General features: G+C 44.4%; 1 protein-coding gene across 1 annotated transcript in view; it reads left to right on the top strand.

Annotated features, from left to right (window-relative positions):
- LOC126108326 (G-protein coupled receptor Mth2-like) overlaps positions 1 to 23,117 on the top strand; it is a 137,855-nt gene that overhangs the window by 32,511 nt on the left and 82,227 nt on the right. Inside the window, exon 3 of the mRNA XM_049913579.1 lies at positions 22,887 to 22,965. Coding sequence (XP_049769536.1) covers positions 22,887 to 22,965 — 79 coding nt within the window. The remainder of the gene's footprint in view (positions 1 to 22,886; positions 22,966 to 23,117) is intronic.

Raw genomic sequence — 23,117 nt, 5'->3', positions numbered from 1 at the left:
AAAGAGTTCCGATAGATGGCGGCGCTGTACGTACCCTTCAAAACGGCGTCTGTGACGGAGGTACGTTCCAAGCAGAGAGAGCTGTCACTGAGTTTTTTTGTCGGAAAACCAGAGCATCGCAGATATTCACAGACGATTGCAGAAGCTGCGCAGACCCGAAAGGGAACAAAAGCACTGTGAGTCGTTAACCATCATCGCCAGAAGGTAGCGCAAATTTATCGGACCTTCCGCGTGCCGGCCGACAGCAAAACAGCTGTGACTCCTGCAGTGTTGAAACGTGCGGACACTCTCATTCGAGGTGATGGACGAATCACAAACACCCACCTCGCTCCTCAACTGAACATCTGTTGGTAGTGCTGACACTCGTACATCAGGAGTACGTGGATGATGGGGATGTTTCTGATGCAGCAAGACGTTGACTCTGACGTCCACCACTTGAGTGGTATCATATAGACGTACAGGCTCTCTTACAAGGGAACCTCCTCATCGCACCCCCCTCAGATTTAGTTATAAGTTGGCACAGTGGATAGGCCTTGAAAAACTGAACACAGATCAATCGAGAAAACAGGAATAAGTTGTGTGGAACTATGAAAAAAATAAGCAAAATATACAAACTGAGTAGTCCATGCGCAAGATAGGCAACATCAAGGAGAATGTGAGCTCAGGAGCGCCATGGTCTCGTGGTTAGCGTGAGCAGCTGTAGAACGAGAGGTCCTTGGTTCAAGTCTTCCCTCGAGTGAAAAGTTTACTTTCTTTATTTTCGCAAAGTTATGATCTGTCAGTTTGATCATTGACGTCTCTGTTCACTGTAATAAGTTTACTGTCTGTGTTTTGCGACCGCACCGCAAAACCGTGCGATTGTCATTGAAGTTGCGAGCTATATTTGCTGGATTCATATTGTCCACGGAATACATCTCACGTATTTAATGCACTCTCGTCCAAAGTAGCGAACAGTGAACTGCCAGCCAGGGATCCTCGTAAGCAGGAATACTCTCTCATCCTTGCGCTGTAGTCTACTGACGTCGTGTGTTTCGATGTTTGTTTATGTGTAGCGTCCCCATACTACGCCGCAGTTACCTCGCATCGGAGAGATAATTATAACTGTCTGAAAATAAAAAATTAAACTAGTCACTCGAGGGAAGGCTTGAACCAAGGTCCTTTCGTTCCGCAGCTGCTCACGCTAACTACGGGACCACGGTGCTCTTCAGCTCAGACTATCCTTGATGTTGCCTATCTTGCACTTGGACTAGTCAATTTGTATAATTTTCTTATTTTTTCATAGTTCCACACAACTTCTTCCTGTTTTCTCGATTGATCTGTGTTCAGTTTTTCAAGGCCTATCCACTGTGCCAACTTATAACTAAATCTGAGGGGGGTGCGATGGGGAGGTTCCCTTGTTAGTAGGGTGGGGTAAGGCCGTCGCATTGAACGGAGACTATGCTCGAAAATAGGGTTTTGTAGCCAAAAGAATGGGAAATAATATGGTATATTGCCACCTGGAATAAAACCAATCTCACTCCATAAAAAATTTGTTGCATTGCTTACTGAACGCTATAAGTTTTCATTTTCCCCGTTATGTACTTTCGTAATATCGCCGCTACTGAATCTTCCAAAGTCGCGTAGAACTTATGTTCATTTCCTATTGACTTCGAGATAAAACAGTATCTCATAGATTTTCTAGTGAAATACAGCAGCGACACCGCCAAAGAATAGATATTATCATCTTTGATACAAAAGCAAAAACTGAACTGACGAAAAATCAGATTTTACGTATAGAGTCCATGCACCTTAATGTGATATTAGTTGACGCACGCGACTAATCGAATCAACGCTTGCTGTCTGCGAGCTTCATCACACAAGAAACATTTATCCGAATGAATACGTTACATGCAAGTCTGTTGATCCAATATTGTCAGTTTCGAATCAATATCGGATCGTACGGTAGAATACTTTCATCTAATCTAGTTTTTCTTGTACCTTAGTTTTAAGATTGTCCGAACACAGTAGATGGAGGTATAGTTGTCGGTATTGTATGAGGTTTATTGATTCACTTGCGTGAGTGATGAGCAGAAATTTATGTTTTTCCTCTCGGAGTTCGGAAAGGGAGCTGGTGGGTCGCGGACATGTTAGCTGCTGCGTGACCTGCTCCGAGCTTTAAAAACTCCACCAGTCCATCAGCGGAAGCGTGCCTGCTGCTCCACAAATAGCATTCAGCACCGCGACAAAGGCGCTGGGGCGCCACGCCCGCCGTAGCGGACTACCAGCAGTCAGCCGCTGTGGGGTACCGCGCTGGGTGTATCGAAAGCAGAGAACCAACACGTACGTAACTCAGTTGTAGGAAGCGTCGTACTTCCTATACGTGTTTCATCCATCAGTCTGCTAGCTTCATACAGCGTGATCTTCGGTCACGTTCCCAATAATACCATACAATTGTTTTTTCAAGTGTCCTGACGAGGGTTTGACTTCATTTCTCTGAACAATATTTAGACGTCTTCGGATGCTGTGAGCTATGTTGTTACGCGTACTCCTTGCCTGGATTCCACCCACCTTGTGGAGTACTGCTGGCGTCCCATCGCTAGCTATGCCACAGTTCGACGCCTGGAGCCTGCTGCGCCTTTGATATTCACTTGTTTCTTAGAGCCCACGCTGATATTTCGTGAGACGCGCATCCCCAGCGTTTTCCAGCTTTGGTGGATGATGTAGACGGCGATATCTTAACGGGTGGAGAATGCCAAACCTTGTGGAAGTTTTATGCTGTTCGCTTAGGCAGTTAATCGCTGACTTACATTATGCTATGTCGTAGCTATAAAATTATATTGCTTATTAGTCTGAGCAGCTCAGTGTACGGATTGTGCTAACACAGTCAGTGAAATTTAGGTTCTCCAAAAATCTGCACCAGACTATGCCAGGAGAAGACTGAGCACGAAACTTAGTGATCCGTCCTCAACTCTTTCGAAAAGCTCTACGAGTGGGGGGGGGAGGGGGGAGGAATAAATGCTGTTGCCGTTGTGAGGGTTGACAGTATATTTCATTTCAAGAAAAACAGGGGAACACAGCAGAAGCTTCAAACTCTCAGCATTTATAACGCAGGTTAACAAACAAGATGTTGATACCAGGCTGTAGTTGTCTTCTCGGTTGGTTGGCTTCTTCGTGCCAATCATCGTGGTGGGGCAACTCAGCTCGATTGGATGGCCAGAATTTCGGAGCTGAAGCTACCGTCTTTCCCATACATCTACATCTACATCCATACTTCGCAAGCCACCTGACGGTGTGTGGCGGAGGGTACCTTGAGTACCTCTATCGGTTCTCCCTTCTATTCCAGTCTCGTATTGTTCGTGGAAAGAAGGATTGTCGGTATGCCTCTGTGTGGGCTCTAATCTCTCTGATTTTATCCTCATGGTCTCTTCGCGACATATACGTAGGAGGGAGCAATATACTGCTTGACTCTTCGGTGAAGGTATGTTCTCGAAACTTTGACAAAAGCCTGTACCGAGCTACTGAGCGTCTCTCCTACAGAGTCTTCCACTGGAGTTTATCTATCATCTCCGTAACGCTTTCGCGATTACTGAATGATCCTGTAACGAAGCGCGCTGCTCTCCGTTGGATCTTCTCTATATCGTCTATCAACCCTATCTGGTACGGATCCCACACTGCTGAGCAGTATTCAAGCAGTGGGCGAACAAGCGTACTGTAACCTACTTCCTTTGTTTTCGGATTGCATTTCCTTAGGATTCTTCCAATGAATCTCAGTCTGGCATCTGCTTTACCGACGCTCAACGTTATATGATCATTCCATTTTAAATCACTCCTAATGCGTACTCCCAGATAATTTATGGTATTAACTGCTTCCAGTTGCTGACCTGCTATTTTGTAGCTAAATGATAAAGGATCTATCTTTCTGTATATTCGCAGCACATTACACTTGTCTACATTGAGATTCAGTTGCCATTCCCTGCACCATGCGTCAATTCGCTGCAGATCCTCCTGCATTTCAGTACAATTTTCCATTGTTACAACCTCTCGATACACCACAGCATCATCTGCAAAAAGCCTCAGTGAACTTCCGATGTCATCCACCAGGTCATTTATGTATAGTGTGAATAGCAACGGTCCTATGACACTCCCCTGCGGCACACCTGAAATCACTCTTACTTCGGAGAACTTCTCTCCATTGAGAATGACATGCTGCGTCCTGTTATCTAGGAACTCCTCAATCCAATCACACAATTGGTCTGATAGTCCATATGCTCCTACTTTGTTCATTAAACGACTGTGGGGAACTGTATCGAACGCCTTGCGGAAGTCAAGAAACACGGCATCTACCTGGGAACCCGTGTCTATGGCCCTCTGAGTCTCGTGGACGAATAGCGCGAGCTGGGTTTCACATGACCGTCTTTTTCGAAACCCATGCTGATTCCTACAGAGTAGATTTCTCGTCTCCAGAAAAGTCATCATACTCGAACACAATACGTGTTCCAAAATTCTACAACTGATCGACGTTAGAGATATAGGTCTATAGTTCTGCACATCTGTTCGACGTCCCTTCTTGAAAACGGGTATGACCTGTGCCCTTTTCCAATCCTTTGGAACGCTACGCTCTTCTAGAGACCTACGGTACACCGCTGCAAGAAAGGGGGCAAGTTCCTTCGCGTACTCTGTGTAAAATTGAACTGGTATCCCATCAGGTCCAGAGGCCTTTCCTCTTTTGAGCGATTTTAATTGTTTCTCTATCCCTCTGTCGTCTATTTCGATATCTACCATTTTGTCATCTGTGCGACAATCTAGAGAAGGAACTACAGTGTCGACCTTTGATGTTCACGCACAAAACGCAGAACTGTCGCACTCAATTATTCTCAGGGGACGGCAGGGGCAGTACAGCGATCGCTGCCCTCAGATAGGCCAGGCACCGGCTCGACCTACAAAAGCACAAAGCAGCCCACAATCGCACTTCCACGAAAACTGCCAGTCTCCTGAGGAGGCTCGACTGTCATAATGAGACACACTGACGGTCTTCTGCCCACAAAATCCTGTGAGACAACACCCTAAGTTCACCTCCCCTGCGTGGGAAATACAGAGCAGCCCTCCTAAGCCCAAATGTCTAGTACCGTTATTGAAATGACTATGGAACAGTGACAGAAAACGAAACAGTATCACTTAGTAATACGACGGCAATTTCACACTTGTATAAATTGAACCATCTGTCGTGGTTGCAGAATCTCTACTCCAAAAGCTGTGACTGTGTTTCTGATGGTAACAACTGGATAGCTCACGTTATGGATGCTGTGGGATGTGTGTGTGACGTATGCATAACAGTACTCTGTCCTCTCACCTCGGATCTTCTAAACTTGATGTCGCTCCCACAGAAGGTCATTGACTGTCATCGTTCAGTTCGTGATTTGGCACTGAAACTGTTACAGGAAAAATGCAGGTCTACTTTTCCCGTGGAGAGCACGTAAGTGCTTTTTATGGGAGGTTGTTAATTTACTCAGCATTGTAATTCTTGTTACAACAGTGTTCGGGCACAACACTTTTCAAAATATAATCACAAAAGCACTTCAGTGGCCGATTTGCTATGAGCATTAAACGATCTGTTAGGTTTTCGACAACCTTATTTTGTCACTTTAGTTATACTGTCTCAAACTGGATGTGTGATATCGGTCTCGTCCTATTTCATGAGAGAGGGACTGAGACTAATAAAGAAAAAGGAGAGCTTGTCTGCCTCATGCTTGTCCAATACTCGGGAAGGTACTCCTCACAGGAGCATAGTGTCCAGTCTATTTCACTCCTGTCATTAAGATAAAAATAGAATTTACAGTGTTTGCTTATACCAAATGGGAAATGGAGCGATGATGTGGTGTCAAAAGGCAAACCAACACTTTCAAACATTTATTAAACCTAAACACTAATTATTTTTTGTAAATTTTTACATGCCAATTTAAAAAGCATGAAATTAAAATCTTTCACAGGTACGATCACTTCCAGTCAGGCGAATTTAAAACCACAAAATTAGAAAACGTTCACAATAAGAAATTAGCTTGGCACTAAATCCCAGAAAAAATTCTAAATTCTTGCTACACGCTGGTAAAGACAAATATTTCGATTTCAAATCGTAGGGTAATTGTTAAAACAACCTCGATGAGTAATCGAAAGGTACGAAACGATAAAATTTTAAGACATCATTTACACACCTTGAAAAGAAGTAAACATTCAAAACTTATGGCACAATCAAATTCAATGGCAACTGTTTAAACCACTGTAGAATGCAAGGCTCCCATCCAGGTAAGGTTGTGTCCGGTGAGGGAAATTCGGTCAACACAACAAAGCGCCCAGTCGGCCGTGGGCCCAGTATTACCAGCAGCCGTGGCTCCCCAGTCAGTGCCAGTTGACATTGGATCATTTCAAAGCCAAACATTTACTGTGCCTCCAGTGCCCATGCAACACTTCATAAGTCAGACATTTCTTTGCACAATCTGAAAAGAACAATAATTAACTCTTGAAAAGTAAAAGGTGTACAACTGATAGTCCAAGTTACAAGATAATTACTATGAAATCATTAATAAGGATTTCCTCATTTTCGATTGCACTCATCATAGTAATCACACGACGGTGATCGTGATCAGTTAAACACTCGCACTGTTGTACTTTTAGGTATACCCGTACATACATATATAGTATAACATACGGTGTTGCATCAAACTCAACGGGTGCCCGCAGCAACCCTTTATAAATGTCTGTGTCCTTAGGCCAACAAACAGCACAATTTTTCGTACTCACAAAACCCTTCCCACAGTCGCAATAGCATCTGCCACATCAGACCACAAATTTAGGCAATCGTGTGAAATTCAAGAAGACTATGGTGAGATGAGAACAATATTAGGTGGCACAGAATAACATCACATACTGTCAATTATTCGGTACCACCATGTCCGTCCTCTTTAAATATTCATACAGAAAATTTGTGCACTTCTAATACACCAGTAACTAAACCCACTCAATGCCGGACGTTTATAAACACAGCAAAAGTACTCGATGAAGGAATGTTGAAGTTAATGGGCCAAATCAATCCTTTGCTGTCCACGAATACAGTATCGCGTTACTCCTATAAGAAAGCTCAATAATGTTTAGTCTCCTCTGTCTCGATTCACAATTATAAGACATCTCCACACGTACAACCAAGCGAATCATCTGTCACAGACAAGGACCAGTTTCTGGGCCCGCATAATGAGTCCACTGAAGCAAAGATGTCGGATGTCGGACGTGGATTTGAATTTATACAGGGCTTGGGATCGATCAGTATATTGTCATCGGCTTTCTCATCCCCCAGAGCTCGGAAAAGCTGCGAGAATGTTTGTCTCAATGCATAAGAGCGTGGGCTCTGGAAAGTAATCGAGCTTCATAGGGCATAGTGGGCGCTGCGAGTCGAATTAGGCTATAAACAGCGGGCGATAACAAAAGTACTCCGTCTGCAGTGGGTATGCACACTAACAATGATCGCAGCACGGCAAAAGACGACTGAGTCTGTCATCAGAATATTCTGCATAAAAATGGGATCAATATCCCGAAAGCACACCATTAACGAGTCACACCAAAAAAACCTGAGATATCTTAATAGACGTTGTCCCACTCTATGGATAATCATCACGACCATGGTACGATGCCAAACATATGGATGTGATAGAAACATGTTGTTCAGCACGGATGTAGTGTAATCGTATAGGGACATCCAAGTAACTTCTGTCAGCACAATGTAGCGGTGCCATACCAAAAGATAATGGGCGGCAGACTGCCAGACAACATAGACATCAATACTAGCCATGGAGATTGCTACGGTCCCAGAACAGTGCGTGTGTGGGAACTGTGAGTTGCGCACTGCAAATACCACAGTGTATGCTGTGTCAGGAAAGTTTATTCATAATCACATTCTTTATTCAGCGCGATTTTCATACAAGAGACCGATCCCAGCACACAGGCAGTTGGTTTGGTCATCAAGCCAGAGGCGTGCTTCCCCAGCACAACACACCAGCAGCACGCTTGGCGCCACCGCAGCTTGTGTGTGGCCAGGGGCACCGCTGGGTGCTGCCACAGTGAAATGGCCGTGGGTGGTGAAGCTTACACTGGACTGTAAACACCTCCCCAGGCCTGCAGACGCCCTGCGCCAAACTCAGGCGCACCCTGAGTGTTAGACGATCACAACCGGCAGGTGGCCACCATCCGAAGGCGCTGACTCGAGACTCGGAACCATCAGGTATATCTGGCGGCCCGTAGACCAGTAGCTGCTTCTAGCTTGGTGGGGTTGAGGCTGCACACTGGGCTGTTGGCTGGTGGGAACTGTCACGGCGTCGGTGGGAGTTGCGGACGAAGTGCTATTGATTGCTGAGTGGGTATAGTCAGTCGGCCTGCTATGTTGTGACAGTAGCAGTCACACTACGGGTGCACTGTGTTGAGCCACGGCATGGGAAGACCCAGTCCGCAGCTATGGCAGCCTGATGTGTTGCAGAAAGATATTCCAGTAACACTGTAGCATGAAGCGACAGGATTTCGAAAGCGATTCCCTTTCACGGCCCTTAACTAGTTACGAAAATCGGCCTGTTGCTGATGACTTAACAGAAGCTTTTTTTGAGTCATCAGTCGTCCGATTAGTTTGATGCTGCTCCTGTGCAATCTTCTCACTTCGGAGTAGCACTTGCACCCGCCGCCCTCATTTATTTGCTTGATGTATTTCAACCTCTGTCTTCCTCTACAGTGTTTATCCTCTGCAGCTCCCTCTTGTATTATGTAGTATTCCGTGATGTCTAAACCATATGTCCCCTTTTCTTATCAGTGTTTTCCATGCATTCCTTTCGTCGCTGATTCTGCAGGGAAGCTCTTCACTCCTTACTGTATAAGTCCACCTAATTTTCAACATTTTTCTGTAGCATCACATCTCAAATGCTTCGATTCTCTCCTGTTCCGGTTTACTCAGAGTCCATGCAATTCTGTGCTCCAAACGTACATTCTCATATAGTTCTTCCTCAAATTAAGGCCTATATTTGATATAGGCAAGCACAACGGAGGGGTATCTGTTGAGAGGCCAGACAAACGTGTGGTTCCTGAAGAGGGGCAGCAGCCTTTTCAGTAGTTGCAGGGGCAACTGTCTGGATGATTGACTGATCTGGCCTTGTAACACTAACTAAAACGGCCTTGCTGTGCTGGTACTGCGAACGGCTGAAAGCAAGGGGAAACTACGGCCGTAATTTTTGCCGAGGGCATGCAGCTTTACTTTATGGTTAAATGATGATGGCGACCTCTTGGGTAAAATATTCCGGAGGTAAAATAGTCCCCCATTCGGATCTCCGGGCGGGGACTACTCAAGAGGATGTCGTTATCAGGAGAAAGAAAATTGGCGTTCTACGGATCGGAGCGTGGAATGTCAGATCCCTTAATCGGGCAGGTAGGTTAGAAAATTTAAAAAGGGAAATGGATGGGTTAAAGTTAGATATAGTGGGAATTAGTGAAGTTCGGTGGCAGGAGGAACAAAACTTCTGGTCAGGTGAATACAGGGCTATAAACACAAAATCAAATAGGTGTAATGCAGGAGTAGGTTTAATAACGAATAGGAAAATAGGAATGCGGGTAAGCTACTACAAACAGCATAGTGAACGCATTATTGTGGCCAAGATAGATACGAAGCACACGCCTAGCACAGTAGAACAAGTTTATATGCCTACTAGCTCTGAAGATGATGAAGAAATTGAAGAAATGTATGATGAGATAAAAGAAATTATTCAGATAGTGAAGGGAGACGAAAATTTAATAGTCATGGGTGACTGGAATTCGTCAGTAGGAAAAGGGTGAGAAGGAAACGTAGTAGGTGAATATGGATTGGGGCTAAGAAATGAAAGAGGGAGCCGCCTGGCAGAATTTTGAACAGAGCACAACTTAATCATAGCTAACACTTGGTTTAAGAATCATGATAGAAGGTTGTATACATGGAAGAACCCTGGAGATACTAAAAGGTATCAGATAGATTATATAATGGTAAGACAGAGATTTAGGAACCAGGTTTTAAATTGTAAGACATTTCCAGGGGCAGATGTGGACTCTGACCACAATCTATTGGTTATGACCTGTAGATTAAAACTGAAGAAACTGCAAAAAGGCGGGAATTTAAGGAGATGGGACCTGGATAAACTGAAAGAACCAGAGGTTGTACAGAGTTTCAGGGAGAGCATAAGGGAACAATTGACAGGAATGGGGGAAAGAAATACAGTAGAAGAAGAATGGGTAGCTTTGAGGGATGAAGTAGTGAACGCAGCAGAGGATCAAGTAGGTAAAAAGACGAGGGCTAGTAGAAATCCTTGGGTAACAGAAGAAATACTGAATTTAATTGATGAAAGGAGAAAAATGCAGTAAATGAAGCAGGCAAAAAGGAATACAAACGTCTCAAAAATGAGATCGACAGGAAGTGCAAAATGGCTAAGCAGGGATGGCTAGAGGACAAATGTAAGGATGTAGAGGCTTATCTCACTAGGGGTAAGATAGATACTGCCTACAGGAAAATTAAAGAGACCTTTGGAGAAATGAGATCCACTTGTATGAATATCAAGAGCTCAGATGGAAACCCAGTTCTAAGCAAAGAAGGGAAAGCAGAAAGGTGGAAGGAGTATATAGATGGTCTATACAAGGGAGATGTACCTGAAGACAATATTATGGAAATGGAAGAGGATGTAGATGAAGATCAAATGGGAGATATGATACTGCGTGAAGAGTTTGACACAGCACTGAAAGACCTGAGTCGAAACAAAGCTCCGGGAGTAGACAACATTCCATTAGAACTACTGACAGCCTTGGGAGAGCCAGTCCTGACAAAACTGTACCATCTGGTGAGCAAGATGTATGAGACAGGCGAAATACCCTCAGACTTCAAGAAGAATATAATAATTCCAATCCCAAAGAAAGCAGGTGTTGATAAATGTGAAAATTACCGAACTATCAGTTTAATAAGTCACGGCTGCAACATACTGACGCGAATTCTTTACAGAAGAATGGAAAAACTAGTAGAAGCCGACCTCGGGGAAGATCAGTTTGGATTCCGTAGAAATATCGGAACACGTGAGGCAATACTGAACCTACGACTTATCTTAGAAGCTAGATTAAGGAAAGGCAAACCTACGTTTCTAGCATTTGTAGACTTAGAGAAAGCTTATGACAATGTTGACTGGAATACTCTCTTTCAAATTATGAAGGTGGCAGGGGTAAAATACAGGGAGCGAAAAGCAATTTACAATTTGTACAGAAACCAGATGGCAGTTATAAGAGTCGAGAGACATGAAAGGGAAGCAGTGGTTGGGAAGGGAGTGATACAGGGGTGTAGCCTCTCCCCGATGTTATTCAATCTCTATATTGAGCAAGCAGTGAAGGAAACAAAAGAAAAATTCGGAGTAGGTATTAAAATCCATGGAGAAGAAATAAAAACATTGAGGTTCGCCGATGACATTGTAATTCTGTCAGAGACAGCAAAGGACTTGGAAGAGCAGTTGAACGGAATGGATACTGTCTTGAAAGGAGGATATAAGATAAACATCAACAAAAGCAAAACAAGGATAATGGAATGTAGTCGAATTAAGTCGGGTGATGCTGAGGGAATTAGATTAGGAAATGAGACACTTAAAGTAGTAAAGGAGTTTTGCTATCTGGGGAGCAAAATAACTGATGATTGTCGAAGTAGAGAGGATATAAAATGTAGGCTGGCAATGGCAAGGAAAGCGTTTCTGAAGAAGAGAAATTTGTTAACATCGAGTATATGTTTAAGTGACAGGAAGTCGTTTCTGAAAATATTTGTATGGAGTGTAGCCATGTATGGAAGTGAAACATGGACGATAAATCGTTTGGACAAGAAGAGAATAGAAGCTTTCGAAATGTGGTGCTACAGAAGAATGCTGAAGATTAGATGGGTAGATCACATAACTAATGAGGAAGTATTGAAGAGGATTGGGGAGAAGAGAAGTTTGTGGCACAACTTGACTAGAAGAAGGGATCGGTTGGTAGAACATGTTCTGAGGCATCAAGGGATCACCAGTTTAGTATTGGAGGACAGCGTGGAGGGTAAAAATCGTAGAGGGAGACCAAGAGATGAATACACTAAGCACATTCAGAAGGATGTAGGTTGCAGTAGGTACTGGGAGATGAAGAAGCTTGCACAGGATAGAGTAGCGTGGAGAGCTGCATCAAACCAGTCTCAGGACTGAAGACCACAACAACAACATTTGATATTACGCCTGTGCTAATCTGGTTTTCATATCCTCCTTGCTACGTCCATCATGGGTTATTTTGCTGCCAAGGTAGCAGAATTCCTTAACTTCATCTCCTTCATGACCATCAGATCTGATGTGAAGTTTCTCACAGTTCACATTCTCATTTCTGCTACTTTTCATTTCTGCTCCTTTTCGTTGCTGCTACTTTTCGTTGCTGCTACTTTTCGTTGCTGCTACTTTTCGTTGCTGCTACTTTTCGTTGCTGCTACTTTTCGTTGCTGCTACTTTTCGTTGCTGCTACTTTTCGTTGCTGCTACTTTTCGTTGCTGCTACTTTTCGTTGCTGCTACTTTTCGTTGCTGCTACTTTTCGTTGCTGCTTCTTTTCGTTGCTGCTTCTTTTCGTTGCTGCTTCTTTTCGTTGCTGCTTCTTTTCGTTGCTGCTTCTTTTCGTTGCTCCTTCTTTTCGTTGCTCCTTCTTTTCATTTCTGCTACTTTTCATTTCTTTCGTTTTTCTTCAGTTTACTCTGTCCGTTTTCTGTACTCATCAGATTCTATCATTGATATCCTTTCAACTTGAATTTTAATCCCATTATTTAACCTTTCTTTACTCTCCACCACTGCTCCTCGGATGTATAGATTGAAGAGCAGGGGCGAACGGCTACGTCCCTGTCTTACACCCTTTTTAATCTGAGCACTTTGTATTTCGTCTTACAGTCGAATTGTTCCTCTTGCCTCTTGTATTTACTAGACGTCATCCGCCTTTTTCTACAGCTTATCCCTATTTTTCTCAGAATTTCGAACACCATGCACCATGTAGCACCTCTAACGCGTTCTCCAGGCTGTCAAATCTTGTGAACAGTCTTTATTTTTCTCCGTACTTGCTTCCACTATCAAACTTAACGTAAGAACTGTCTATCTGGTGCCTTTACCCTTCCTAAGGCCAAACCTATCAGTATGTAACATATCCTCAATTTTCTTGTCCATTGTCCTGTATATCATCGTTGTCAGCAGCTTGGATACATGAGCAGTTAAGCTGACTGTACGATAATTCTCACTTGTCGACTCGTGCAGTCTTCGGAACTGAGTGGATGATGTTTTTTTCTTTTCAGAAAGTCTGATGGTATATCGCCAGTCTCATACATTCTGCACACAACATGAATGGTCAATACGTTGCACGTCCCCCAATGATTTTATAAATTCAGGTGGAATATATCTATCCCTTTTGCTTTACTTGATCTTAAGTCTTCCGAAGCTGTTTTTAAAGTCTGATTCTAATAATGAATCCCCCACCTTCTCCCTGTCGATGCCTGTATCTTCTTCTACCACGTCATCAGACAGGTCGTCCTCATCATAGAGGCCTCAAGAGTATTCCTTCCACATATTCGCTCTCCTTTGCATTTGACAGTGTAACTACCATTGCACTCTTAATGTTACCGCCCTTGCTTTTAATTTCACCGAAGGTTATTTTTAGTTTTCTGTATGCTGAATTACTCCTTCAGACAGGCGATACATACACCTAAAGAGCACACTCCTAATAAACCACAAACGGTTCAGGATATAGCACAAGTTATCTGGTAAGTGGTAGTTAGCAAAGATGCGAGTGTTCCGGTGCATGGATAATACTTGCAACATTTTAATTTACAGCAATGTGAATGCAGCTATGGCTTTACGATGGAACTTCATACCTTTCATACGAGCATTCAGTGTGTCGTGAAAAGACAAGTGTAGCGATGCATCACTAGCTAGTATATGCAGTCTTTACATGTAGCAAACTTCGTGTTTCGTCTTGCATGTTGCAGTCTGTCTACAACAACGTACTTTCAGCCCTGTTGTGATGCGGTTATGGAGACTCCAGCTGACAGCAAATGTCGCTTACGATTTTGCGTAAAAAAAAAAAAAAAAAAAAAAAACTATTTTGACTTCTCGTGGCGACAATGTTCCCTAAACAGGAAATATCGTTCCTTATGATACTCGTCCCTCATCAGTACGCATTGATCTCATGTACCCGGCTTCAAATGTTTTCAAACAAACCAATACAGAAATTACACGCTCTGTGATTACCGAAAAAGCGACGTCTGTAGTGATTCTGTCCTGCATAGTGTTCGGGACAGCTGGGGCCACAAAGGAAATCGTTTGTCGTTTCCCTGAAAACACGCTTTTCCACTTATCTGGCAGATAATAATACCCATTACTTGCTTTCTGCGGCTGAATTCTCAGTTGCAAAACTTGGGTAATAGATATCGTGATCTAAAAGATAAAACAGAATTGCAATAAAAACACCATACTCTTTTTCTCATTCCAATGTTTCCACGCTTTTCGTAGCATTGCAATATAGTTTTTCTTTCTATTATACACTGAAGAGCCAAAGAAACTGGTGCATCTGCCTAATATCGTGTAGCGCCCCCGAGAGCACCCAGAAGTGCCGCAATACGACGTGGCGTGGACTCGACTATCAGAAGCAGTGCTGTATGGAATTGACACCATGAATCCTGCAGGGCTCTCAATAAATCCGTAGGTCTCTTCTGAGCAGCACGTTGCAAGGCACCCCAGATGTGCTCAATAATGTTCATGTCTGGGGAGTCTGGTGGGCAGCGGAAGAGTTTAAACTGAGAAGGGTGTTCCTGGAGCCACTCTGTAGCAGTTCTGGGTGTATGGAGTATCCAATTGTCCTGCAGGAATTGCCAAAGTCCGTCGGAAGGCACAATGGACACGAATAGATGCAGATGACCGGACAGGATGCATACGTACGTGTCACCTGCCAGAGTCATATTTAGACGTTTCAGTGGTCCCATATCAGTCCAACTGCACACCCCCCACACCATCACAGAGCCACCACCAGCTTGAACAGTCCCCTGCTGACATGCAGGGCCCATGGATTCATGAGGTTGTCTCCATACCCGCAAACGTACATCCGCTCGATAAAATTTGAAACGAGACTCGTCTGAACAGGCAACATGTTTCCAGCCATCAACAGTCCACTGTCGGTGTTGATGGGCCCAGGAGAGGCGTAAAGCTTTGTGTCGTGGAATCATCAAGGGTACACGAGTTGGCCTTCGGCTCCGAAAACCCATAACGATTATGTTTCGTTGAATGGTTCGCACGCTGACACTTGTTGATGGCCCAGCACTGAAATCTGCAGCAGTTTGTGGAAGGGTTGCACTTCTGTCACGTTGAACGATTCTCTTCAGTCGTCGTTGGTCCCGTTCTTGCAGGATCTTTATCCGGCCGCAGCGATGTTGGAGATTTGATGTTTTACCAGATTCCTGATATTCACGGTACACTCGTGAAATGGTCGTACGGGAAAAATTCCCACTTCATCGCTACCTCGGAGATACTGCGTCCTATCACTCGTGCACCGACTATAACACCACGTTCAAACTGACTTTTAATCTTGATAAGCTGTCATTCTAGCAGCAGTAACCCGTGTAACAACTGTGCCATACACTTATTGTCTTATACAGATGTTACCGACCGCAACGCCGTATTCTGCCTGTTTACACATCTCTGTATTTGAATAAGCATTGCCTATACCAGTTTCTTTGGCGCTACAGTGTATGTTCTCCATCCATGCACTACGAAGTCAACATTCTTCATAAAGGGGTTTAGTAGATAGTTTTGTCTTGTTCCTATCTTTCTACGACGATTCAGTCTTGTAAACACAAAGTTCAATAATTTCGTAATACCTTCAAGGTATTTTTCCACTTTCTTTAATAGTTTCGCCGGCAAAAGTCACAAAATAGTGGTACTGCGATAGCATGCTGTGATACAGTTCCATATCACCGGACAGCCCGCTATTCTTGAGAGCCCAATCCTAAACCAACTTTCTATAACTTTAAGGAATATCATACTGTTCTTGTTGTGGTCTTCAGTCCAGAGACTGGTTTGATGCACCTCTCCATGCTGCTCTATCCTGTGCAAGCTTATTCATCTCCCAGTACATACTGTAACCTACATCCTTCTGAATCTACATAGTAAATTCATCTCTTGATCTCCCTCTACGATTTTACCCTCCAAGCTGCCCTCGAGTACTAAATTGGTGATCCCTTGATGCCTCAGCACATGTCCTACCAACCGATCCCTTCTTCTAGTCAAGTTGTGCCACAAACTTCTCTTCTCTCCAATTCTATCCAATACCTCCTCATCAGTTATGTGATCTACCCACCTAATCTTCAATATTCTTCTGCAGCACCACGTTTCTAAAGCTTCTTGTCTAAATTATTTATCGTCCACATTTCACTTCCATACTTGTCTACACTCCATCCAAATACTTTCAGAAACGACTTCCTGACACTTAAATCTATACTAGATGTTAACAAATTTCTCTTCTTCAGAAACTCTTTCCTTGCCATTGCCAGTCTACATTTTATATCCTCTCTACTTCGACCATCATCAGTTATTTTGCTCCCCAAATAGCAAAACTCATTTACTACTTTGTCTCATTTCCTAATCTAATTCCCTCAGCATCGCTCGCATTAATTCGACTACAAATCATTATCCTCGTTTTGCTTTTGTTGATGTTCATCTTATATCCTCCTTTCAACACACTGTCCATTCCGTTCAACTGCTCTTCCAGGTCCTTTGCTGTCTCTGACAGAATTACAATGTCATCGGCGAACCTCAAAATTTTAGTTTAGGACTACGGGGCGGGTGTTCGAGCGCCTTCCACTGCGAAATGAGATTTCTGGTATGCGGAGGTGCATTATCATGAACTTGCTGCGCTTCTCCACAACGGTGGTTTTCGACAGACGTGCTCCCATACACATTCTTCATTCCGTGATGTGGTCAGCGCGACGGAATGTCATACCTAACCGGTCCGGGTTCGATTCCCGGCAGGTTCGGAGATTTTCTGCGCTCAGAGACTGGGTGTTGTACTGTCCTTATCATCATCACTTCATCCCTATCGACACGCAAGTTACCGAAGTGGCGTCATTCGAAAGACTTGCACCAGGCGAACGGTCTACCCGACGGGAGGCCCTAGCCACACGGCATTTACATTCCGTGGTGGATGTCTACTGATGTTGGTCCTTCGGCAGCCATGAAAAGCATGGCTCTGATTGGATGCAACGTCGCTATAGTTAGTTTCCGCATTTACTGCACGCACGCACCTCGGAAAAAGACGAATGACACACTAATACCTTGACGACATGTCGGTGCTTATACACCCGCATCGGAGTCAAGCTACGTTGCATATAAGCTGTAGCAACGTCCCCAAACGGGAACTGTTTGATTGCCCCTTACAGTATTGTACTGTTCAATCATTCAATCAATGTACAGGGTGTTTCAAAAATGACCGGTATATTTGAAACGGCAATACAAACTAAACGAGCAGCGATAGAAATACACCGTTTGTTGCAATATGCTTGGGACAACAGTACATTTTCAGGCAGACAAACTTTCGAAATTACAGTAGTTACAATTGTCAACAACAGATGGCGCTGCGGTCTGGGAAACTCGATAGTACGATATTTTCCACATATCCACCATGCGTAGCAATAATATGGCGTAGTCTCTGAATGAAATTACCCGAAACCTTTGACAACGTGTCTGGCGGAATGGCTTCACATGCAGATGAGATGTACTGCTTCAGCTGTTCAATTGTTTCTGGATTCTGGCGATACACCTGGTCTTTCAAGTGTCCCCACAGAAAGAAGTCACAGGGGTTCATGTCTGGCGAATAGGGAGGCCAATCCACGCCGCCTCCTGTATGTTTTGGATAGCCCAAAGCAATCACACGATCATCGAAATATTCATTCAGGAAATTAAAGACGTCGGCCGTGCGATGTGGCCGGGCACCATCTTGCATAAACCACGAGGTGTTCGCAGTGTCGTCTAAGGCAGTTTGTACCGCCACAAATTCACGAAGAATGTCCAGATAGCGTGATGCAGTAATCGTTTCGGATCTGAAAAATGGGCCAATGATTCCTTTGGAAGAAATGGCGGCCCAGACCAGTACTTTTTGAGGATGCAGGGACGATGGGACTGCAACATGGGGCTTTTCGGTTCCCCATATGCGCCAGTTCTGTTTATTGACGAAGCCGTCCAGGTAAAAATAAGCTTCGTCAGTAAACCAAATGCTGCCCACATGCATATCGCCGTCATCAATCCTGTGCACTATATCGTTAGCGAATGTCTCTCGTGCAGCAATGGTAGTGGCGCTGAGGGGTTGCCGCGTTTGAATTTTGTATGGATAGAGGTGTAAACTCTGGCGCATGAGACGATACGTGGACGTTGGCGTCATTTGGACCGCAGCTGCAACACGGCGAACGGAAACCCGAGGCCGCTGTTGGATCACCTGCTGCACTAGCTGCGCGTTGCCCTCTGTGGTTGCCGTACGCGGTCGCCCTACCTTTGCAGCACGTTCATCCGTCACGTTCCCAGTCCGTTGAAATTTTTCAAACAGATCCTTTATTGTATCGCTTTTCGGTCCTTTGGTTACATTAAACCTCCGTTGAAAACTTCGTCTTGTTGCAACAACTGTGTTCTAGGCGGTGGAATTCCAACACCAGAAAAATCCTCTGTTCTAAGGAATAAACCATGTTGTCCACAGCACACTTGCACGTTGTGAACACTACACGCTTACAGCAGAAAGACGACGTACAGAATGGAACACCCACAGACTGCGTTGTCTTCTATATCTTTCACATCACTTGCAGCGCCATCTGTTGTTGAAAATTGTAACTACTGTAATTTCGAAAGTTTGTCCGCCTGAAAATGTACTGTTGTCCCAAGCATATTGCAACAAACGGTGTATTTCTATCGCTGCTCGTTTAGTTTTTATTGCCGTTTCAAATATACCGGTCATTTTTGAAACACCCTGTAGTTGCCACAATCTCGTAAACACTGCAACTGAAATAATGTTAAGAACTGTTACATGGCAGTCCACAAGCAGAAATACCCCTTGAAATTGTTTTTATGTCTCTTCGGGACTATTCCATCAGACACAGGTTCACCCTTGCGTCTTTATCAAAGGTAAAAGTTGCCACATACGGCAGCAGCAGCAGCGACAACCTGGCCGGGCGGGGTCGAGCTGAGCTTGGAACACAGGTAGTGGAAAGTCATTCCATTCTGCTTCATCTGTCAGAGCACGTCTATCGTAGTAGCTGGTGGGTGGTTTCGTGACACTCTCTCGGTAATCTATGACCAAATGTTTTCTTTAGGTGGGATGTCTAGAGAAAGTGGTTGCAGTGGTGATGGTACACCACACTCTGTATCAAAATAGGTCAGGAGTGATGGACAACGCGCGATTTTACGTTATATGTTGAAACATAACGTCAGGGAGACCTCAAAGAAAGATCACAGCTACCGGCCTTAACAGGTCATAAATGTGATGACCGATTTCCAGAGTCCATGGTATGCGAACCAGAGGTGAACGTATTGTGTACACAACAGCACTCCATGTCGTCACGCCAGGTACTGCACCTGTGTGACGATGACGTCTGCAATCTGACAGCGTTCACACTCGGATGCGTCCATCGTGATGCTGTAGGCGCAACCGTGGAAATACGACCAGTGCTGTCGCTAGACGCAACATTGTCGACGTGTGCCTCTTACCGCGTCAAGGGAAGACGCGACAGTGGTCGCGTGCTGACAATCCGTGGTGGTTCACACATCGTACTGCGCCTGAGGATGCTTGTCTCACTGGAAACAAAATTTCCTGCCCCAAGGTACGTGATACAGCTGAACGAACCTGTGCAGCCGAGAGAACAATGACTATCCTCTTGGATGACAGTCGAGCAGGACGGCTGTGATCCGGCATGACGAGGAGAATGTCCCTCCTGAACCCACTGATTCGGTATTCACAAAACAGGTGTGGGAAGGAAGGAAGACTGGGTTTAACGTCCCGTCGACACAGAGGTGATTAGAGACGGAGCACAAGCTCGGACTGTCAGGGATTGGGAAGGAAATCGGCGGTGCCCTTTCAAAGGAACCATCCCGGAATTTTCCTGGAGCGATTTAGGGAAATCACGGGAAATCTAAATTTGGATGGCTGGACGTGGTTTGAACCGTCGTCCCCTCGAATGCGAAATGTGGTACCCCGACCAATGCGAGTAGAAATATCGCGAACGAATAACGCACAGTCTCTTCTTACACAAGGAATAACACGATACTCTTACTAGCATTCAACGTTTAAAACCTGCTACCTGCTGCGTAATCTTTCCTTTTATGGAGTATCCGGTTTACCTTGACAAACTACTTGGATATTTGTGGTAAGCTAATATGGGACCAAACCACTGAGGTCATCGGTCCCTATGCTTACATACTACTTTAACTTAAACTAACTTACGCTAAGGACAAAACACACACACACACACACACACACACACACACACACACACACACACACACACACACACACACCTGCCCGAGGGAGGACTCGACCTCCGTTGGGAGGAGCCGCGCGAACCGTGACAAGGCGCCCAAGACCGCGCGGATACCCAGCGCGGTGACAGACTATATTAACTTTTTGTCTAACAGCGAAATATAATAGTTCGTCAAGCAAATACGGTTTAGCTACCAGAGGGACATCGTCAGCACGACTGCCTTTCCTACACTTTGTTCGTTGCGAACATATGAACAGCAGTGCATCTTTTCGACATAGCACCCTGTATTCTTATCGTGCAGTGCACTACCCCCTCCCCCCAAGCCTCTTAGGAAAATAACAGAAAACCTAATTCCCGATGGTCGAACGGGGATTTGAATCCGCGTCTTCCTGAATGCGAATCCAGTGTCTTACCACAGCCCTACATCTTTCGTTATTCTATGAAAGACAAAAAAGATGCACCACGAAAGAATTATCCGAATTGGATGGAAATCTGCGTCTGTGACGTACATCTACAGTTTCAGAAAAATTGGATGATTGATTCAAGGAAAAGATCTTCACAAACTGAGCATATCAGTAACACGTTGCTCCACCTCTGCCCTTACGCAGTCCGTTATTCGGCTTGGCATTGACTGAGAGTTTTACAAGTATGAAGACAAGCAATAGAAATCTGTCCGCGTGCGGGATGGCAGTATCCGTGGACGGCTTGCCATCAAAGGCAACAAAACGGGTCGTAGAATATCATCGATGTACCGGTGTTCTGTAAGGGCGCCGCGGATGACAACCGAAGGAGTCCTGTTATGAAAGGAAATGGCACCCCAGGACACCACCACTGGTTGTCAGGCCGTGTGACGGGCGACGAGTTAGTATCGCATCGCTGTCTGGGGTGTCACCAGATACGTCTTGGGCCTGGAATCTCATTGACTGGAGCAGACTTGTCTTCAGTGATGAGTTCCACTTCCAATTGAGCATCGATGACCAGAGAACATTTGTCTGGAGAAGCCGCAGGGAGCGCTGGGGTACCAACCTGTCCTCACGCACACGGCAATGGTTTCTATTGTTTTTGCTTGCCAAATCCTACCTCGTCCACCAAGATCACTGGATCTCATCCCAACTAAGAACGTTTGGAGGATTACGGGCAGGGCCCTCGAACCAGCTCAGGATTTTGACGATCTAACGCGCCAATTGGACAGAATTTGGCTCGATATCCCTCAGGAGGATATCTAGTAACTATCAATCCATGCCAAGCCGAGTAACTGCTTGCACAAAGTGAATCATAAATTTTTTCTGAAACCGTAATTATTTATTTGTCCGTAGATTTACAACACAATTGCCGATTTCCGTCCCATTCGGATAATTCCTCAGTGGTACGTCGGTTTTTTAGTGCATGTCTCATCTCTAAGGTCATCCTTTGATTATCAGAGGCTGTTCTCTGTATTTTCGATGACGATAAGACATTTAGTGTTGTATCAGTACACCTGAACACCTCCTTAACTATTTAAACCGGAGGTTTTACTATAGGTTTCAGTCAATGTGTCTTCCTTCCGTTCTTGTATTTCCGTAGAGATCAGCAACTAAATTCATCTGCGTGTAATTTCGGTCCTTTTTCTCAGTTACCTCCCTTACCTCAGGGTAGTACTTAAAATCCCTGTCCGACCATCCAGATTTAGGTATTCCGTGGTTTCCCTAAATCGGTAGACGCTTACTCCGGAACTAAAAAACACGATCATCCTTTCCCAAACAGGGATACCTTCTCTGTTGACAACAGACCCTTAGAAACCTAGTCCTACTACCTTTTCCAATTCTTATTAATTTCTTTAGACAGACAAACAGAGAGAGAGAGAGGGATAATTATTACATTTCATTATTTATTTTGATCAGACTTCTCTCACACTCTGTAATAATCAAATAATAGTACAGTCAACGGACAAAAGTAGATTCCAATCAGATGTGTTCATCGCAACTGTGAAATAGGCTACGATAGTATTCCTTAAAACAAATAAATGTAAGATGCGCTTAGTATGTATTAAAAATCATCTATTTCTGAAAAAGGTTCAATCAATTTCCTTAAAACTGAAGCGAACTGATTTGATTTATTCCTCATTAAATAATTTTGTACAGTGTTCATTCTACTAGCATATTTGAAATACTTCCTCCGTGCCCTAACAGGCGGATATTTTTTTCGGGAGAAAAATAATCAGTTTCAATTTTTAATGTAATTGTTTTACTCCGGTGCTGTATGCGCTTAGAAAGCATAAGTAATGGGTAACTGAAAGCAGCCATCGTGATGCCGCGGTGAGTGACTGACTGGTCCGCGTCTGCCTTTTTCCAGCGTTCCTCATCCAGTTCTCGTTCCTCGCCGCCTTCTGCTGGCTCACCATCCTCGCTCTGGACACTACGTGGAAGGTGCTGTGAGTATTCCAGCTTTGTTAACTAACTGCATGTAACGTCATCACTGTTTCTAGCAGACCACATCAATATTGTTTGTTTTTATGGTGGCGGACTGGCACATCGAACTCGTATTCGTAAGGAGTGGGGTTCGGAATTCCATCTATAGCAGTTT

Source organism: Schistocerca cancellata, chromosome 1 (genome assembly GCF_023864275.1).
Source record: "Schistocerca cancellata isolate TAMUIC-IGC-003103 chromosome 1, iqSchCanc2.1, whole genome shotgun sequence".
Lineage (NCBI taxonomy): Eukaryota > Metazoa > Arthropoda > Insecta > Orthoptera > Acrididae > Schistocerca > Schistocerca cancellata.
The sequence above is the reverse complement of the archived record's forward strand: the minus strand, read 5'-3'. Positions and strand labels throughout refer to the sequence as shown.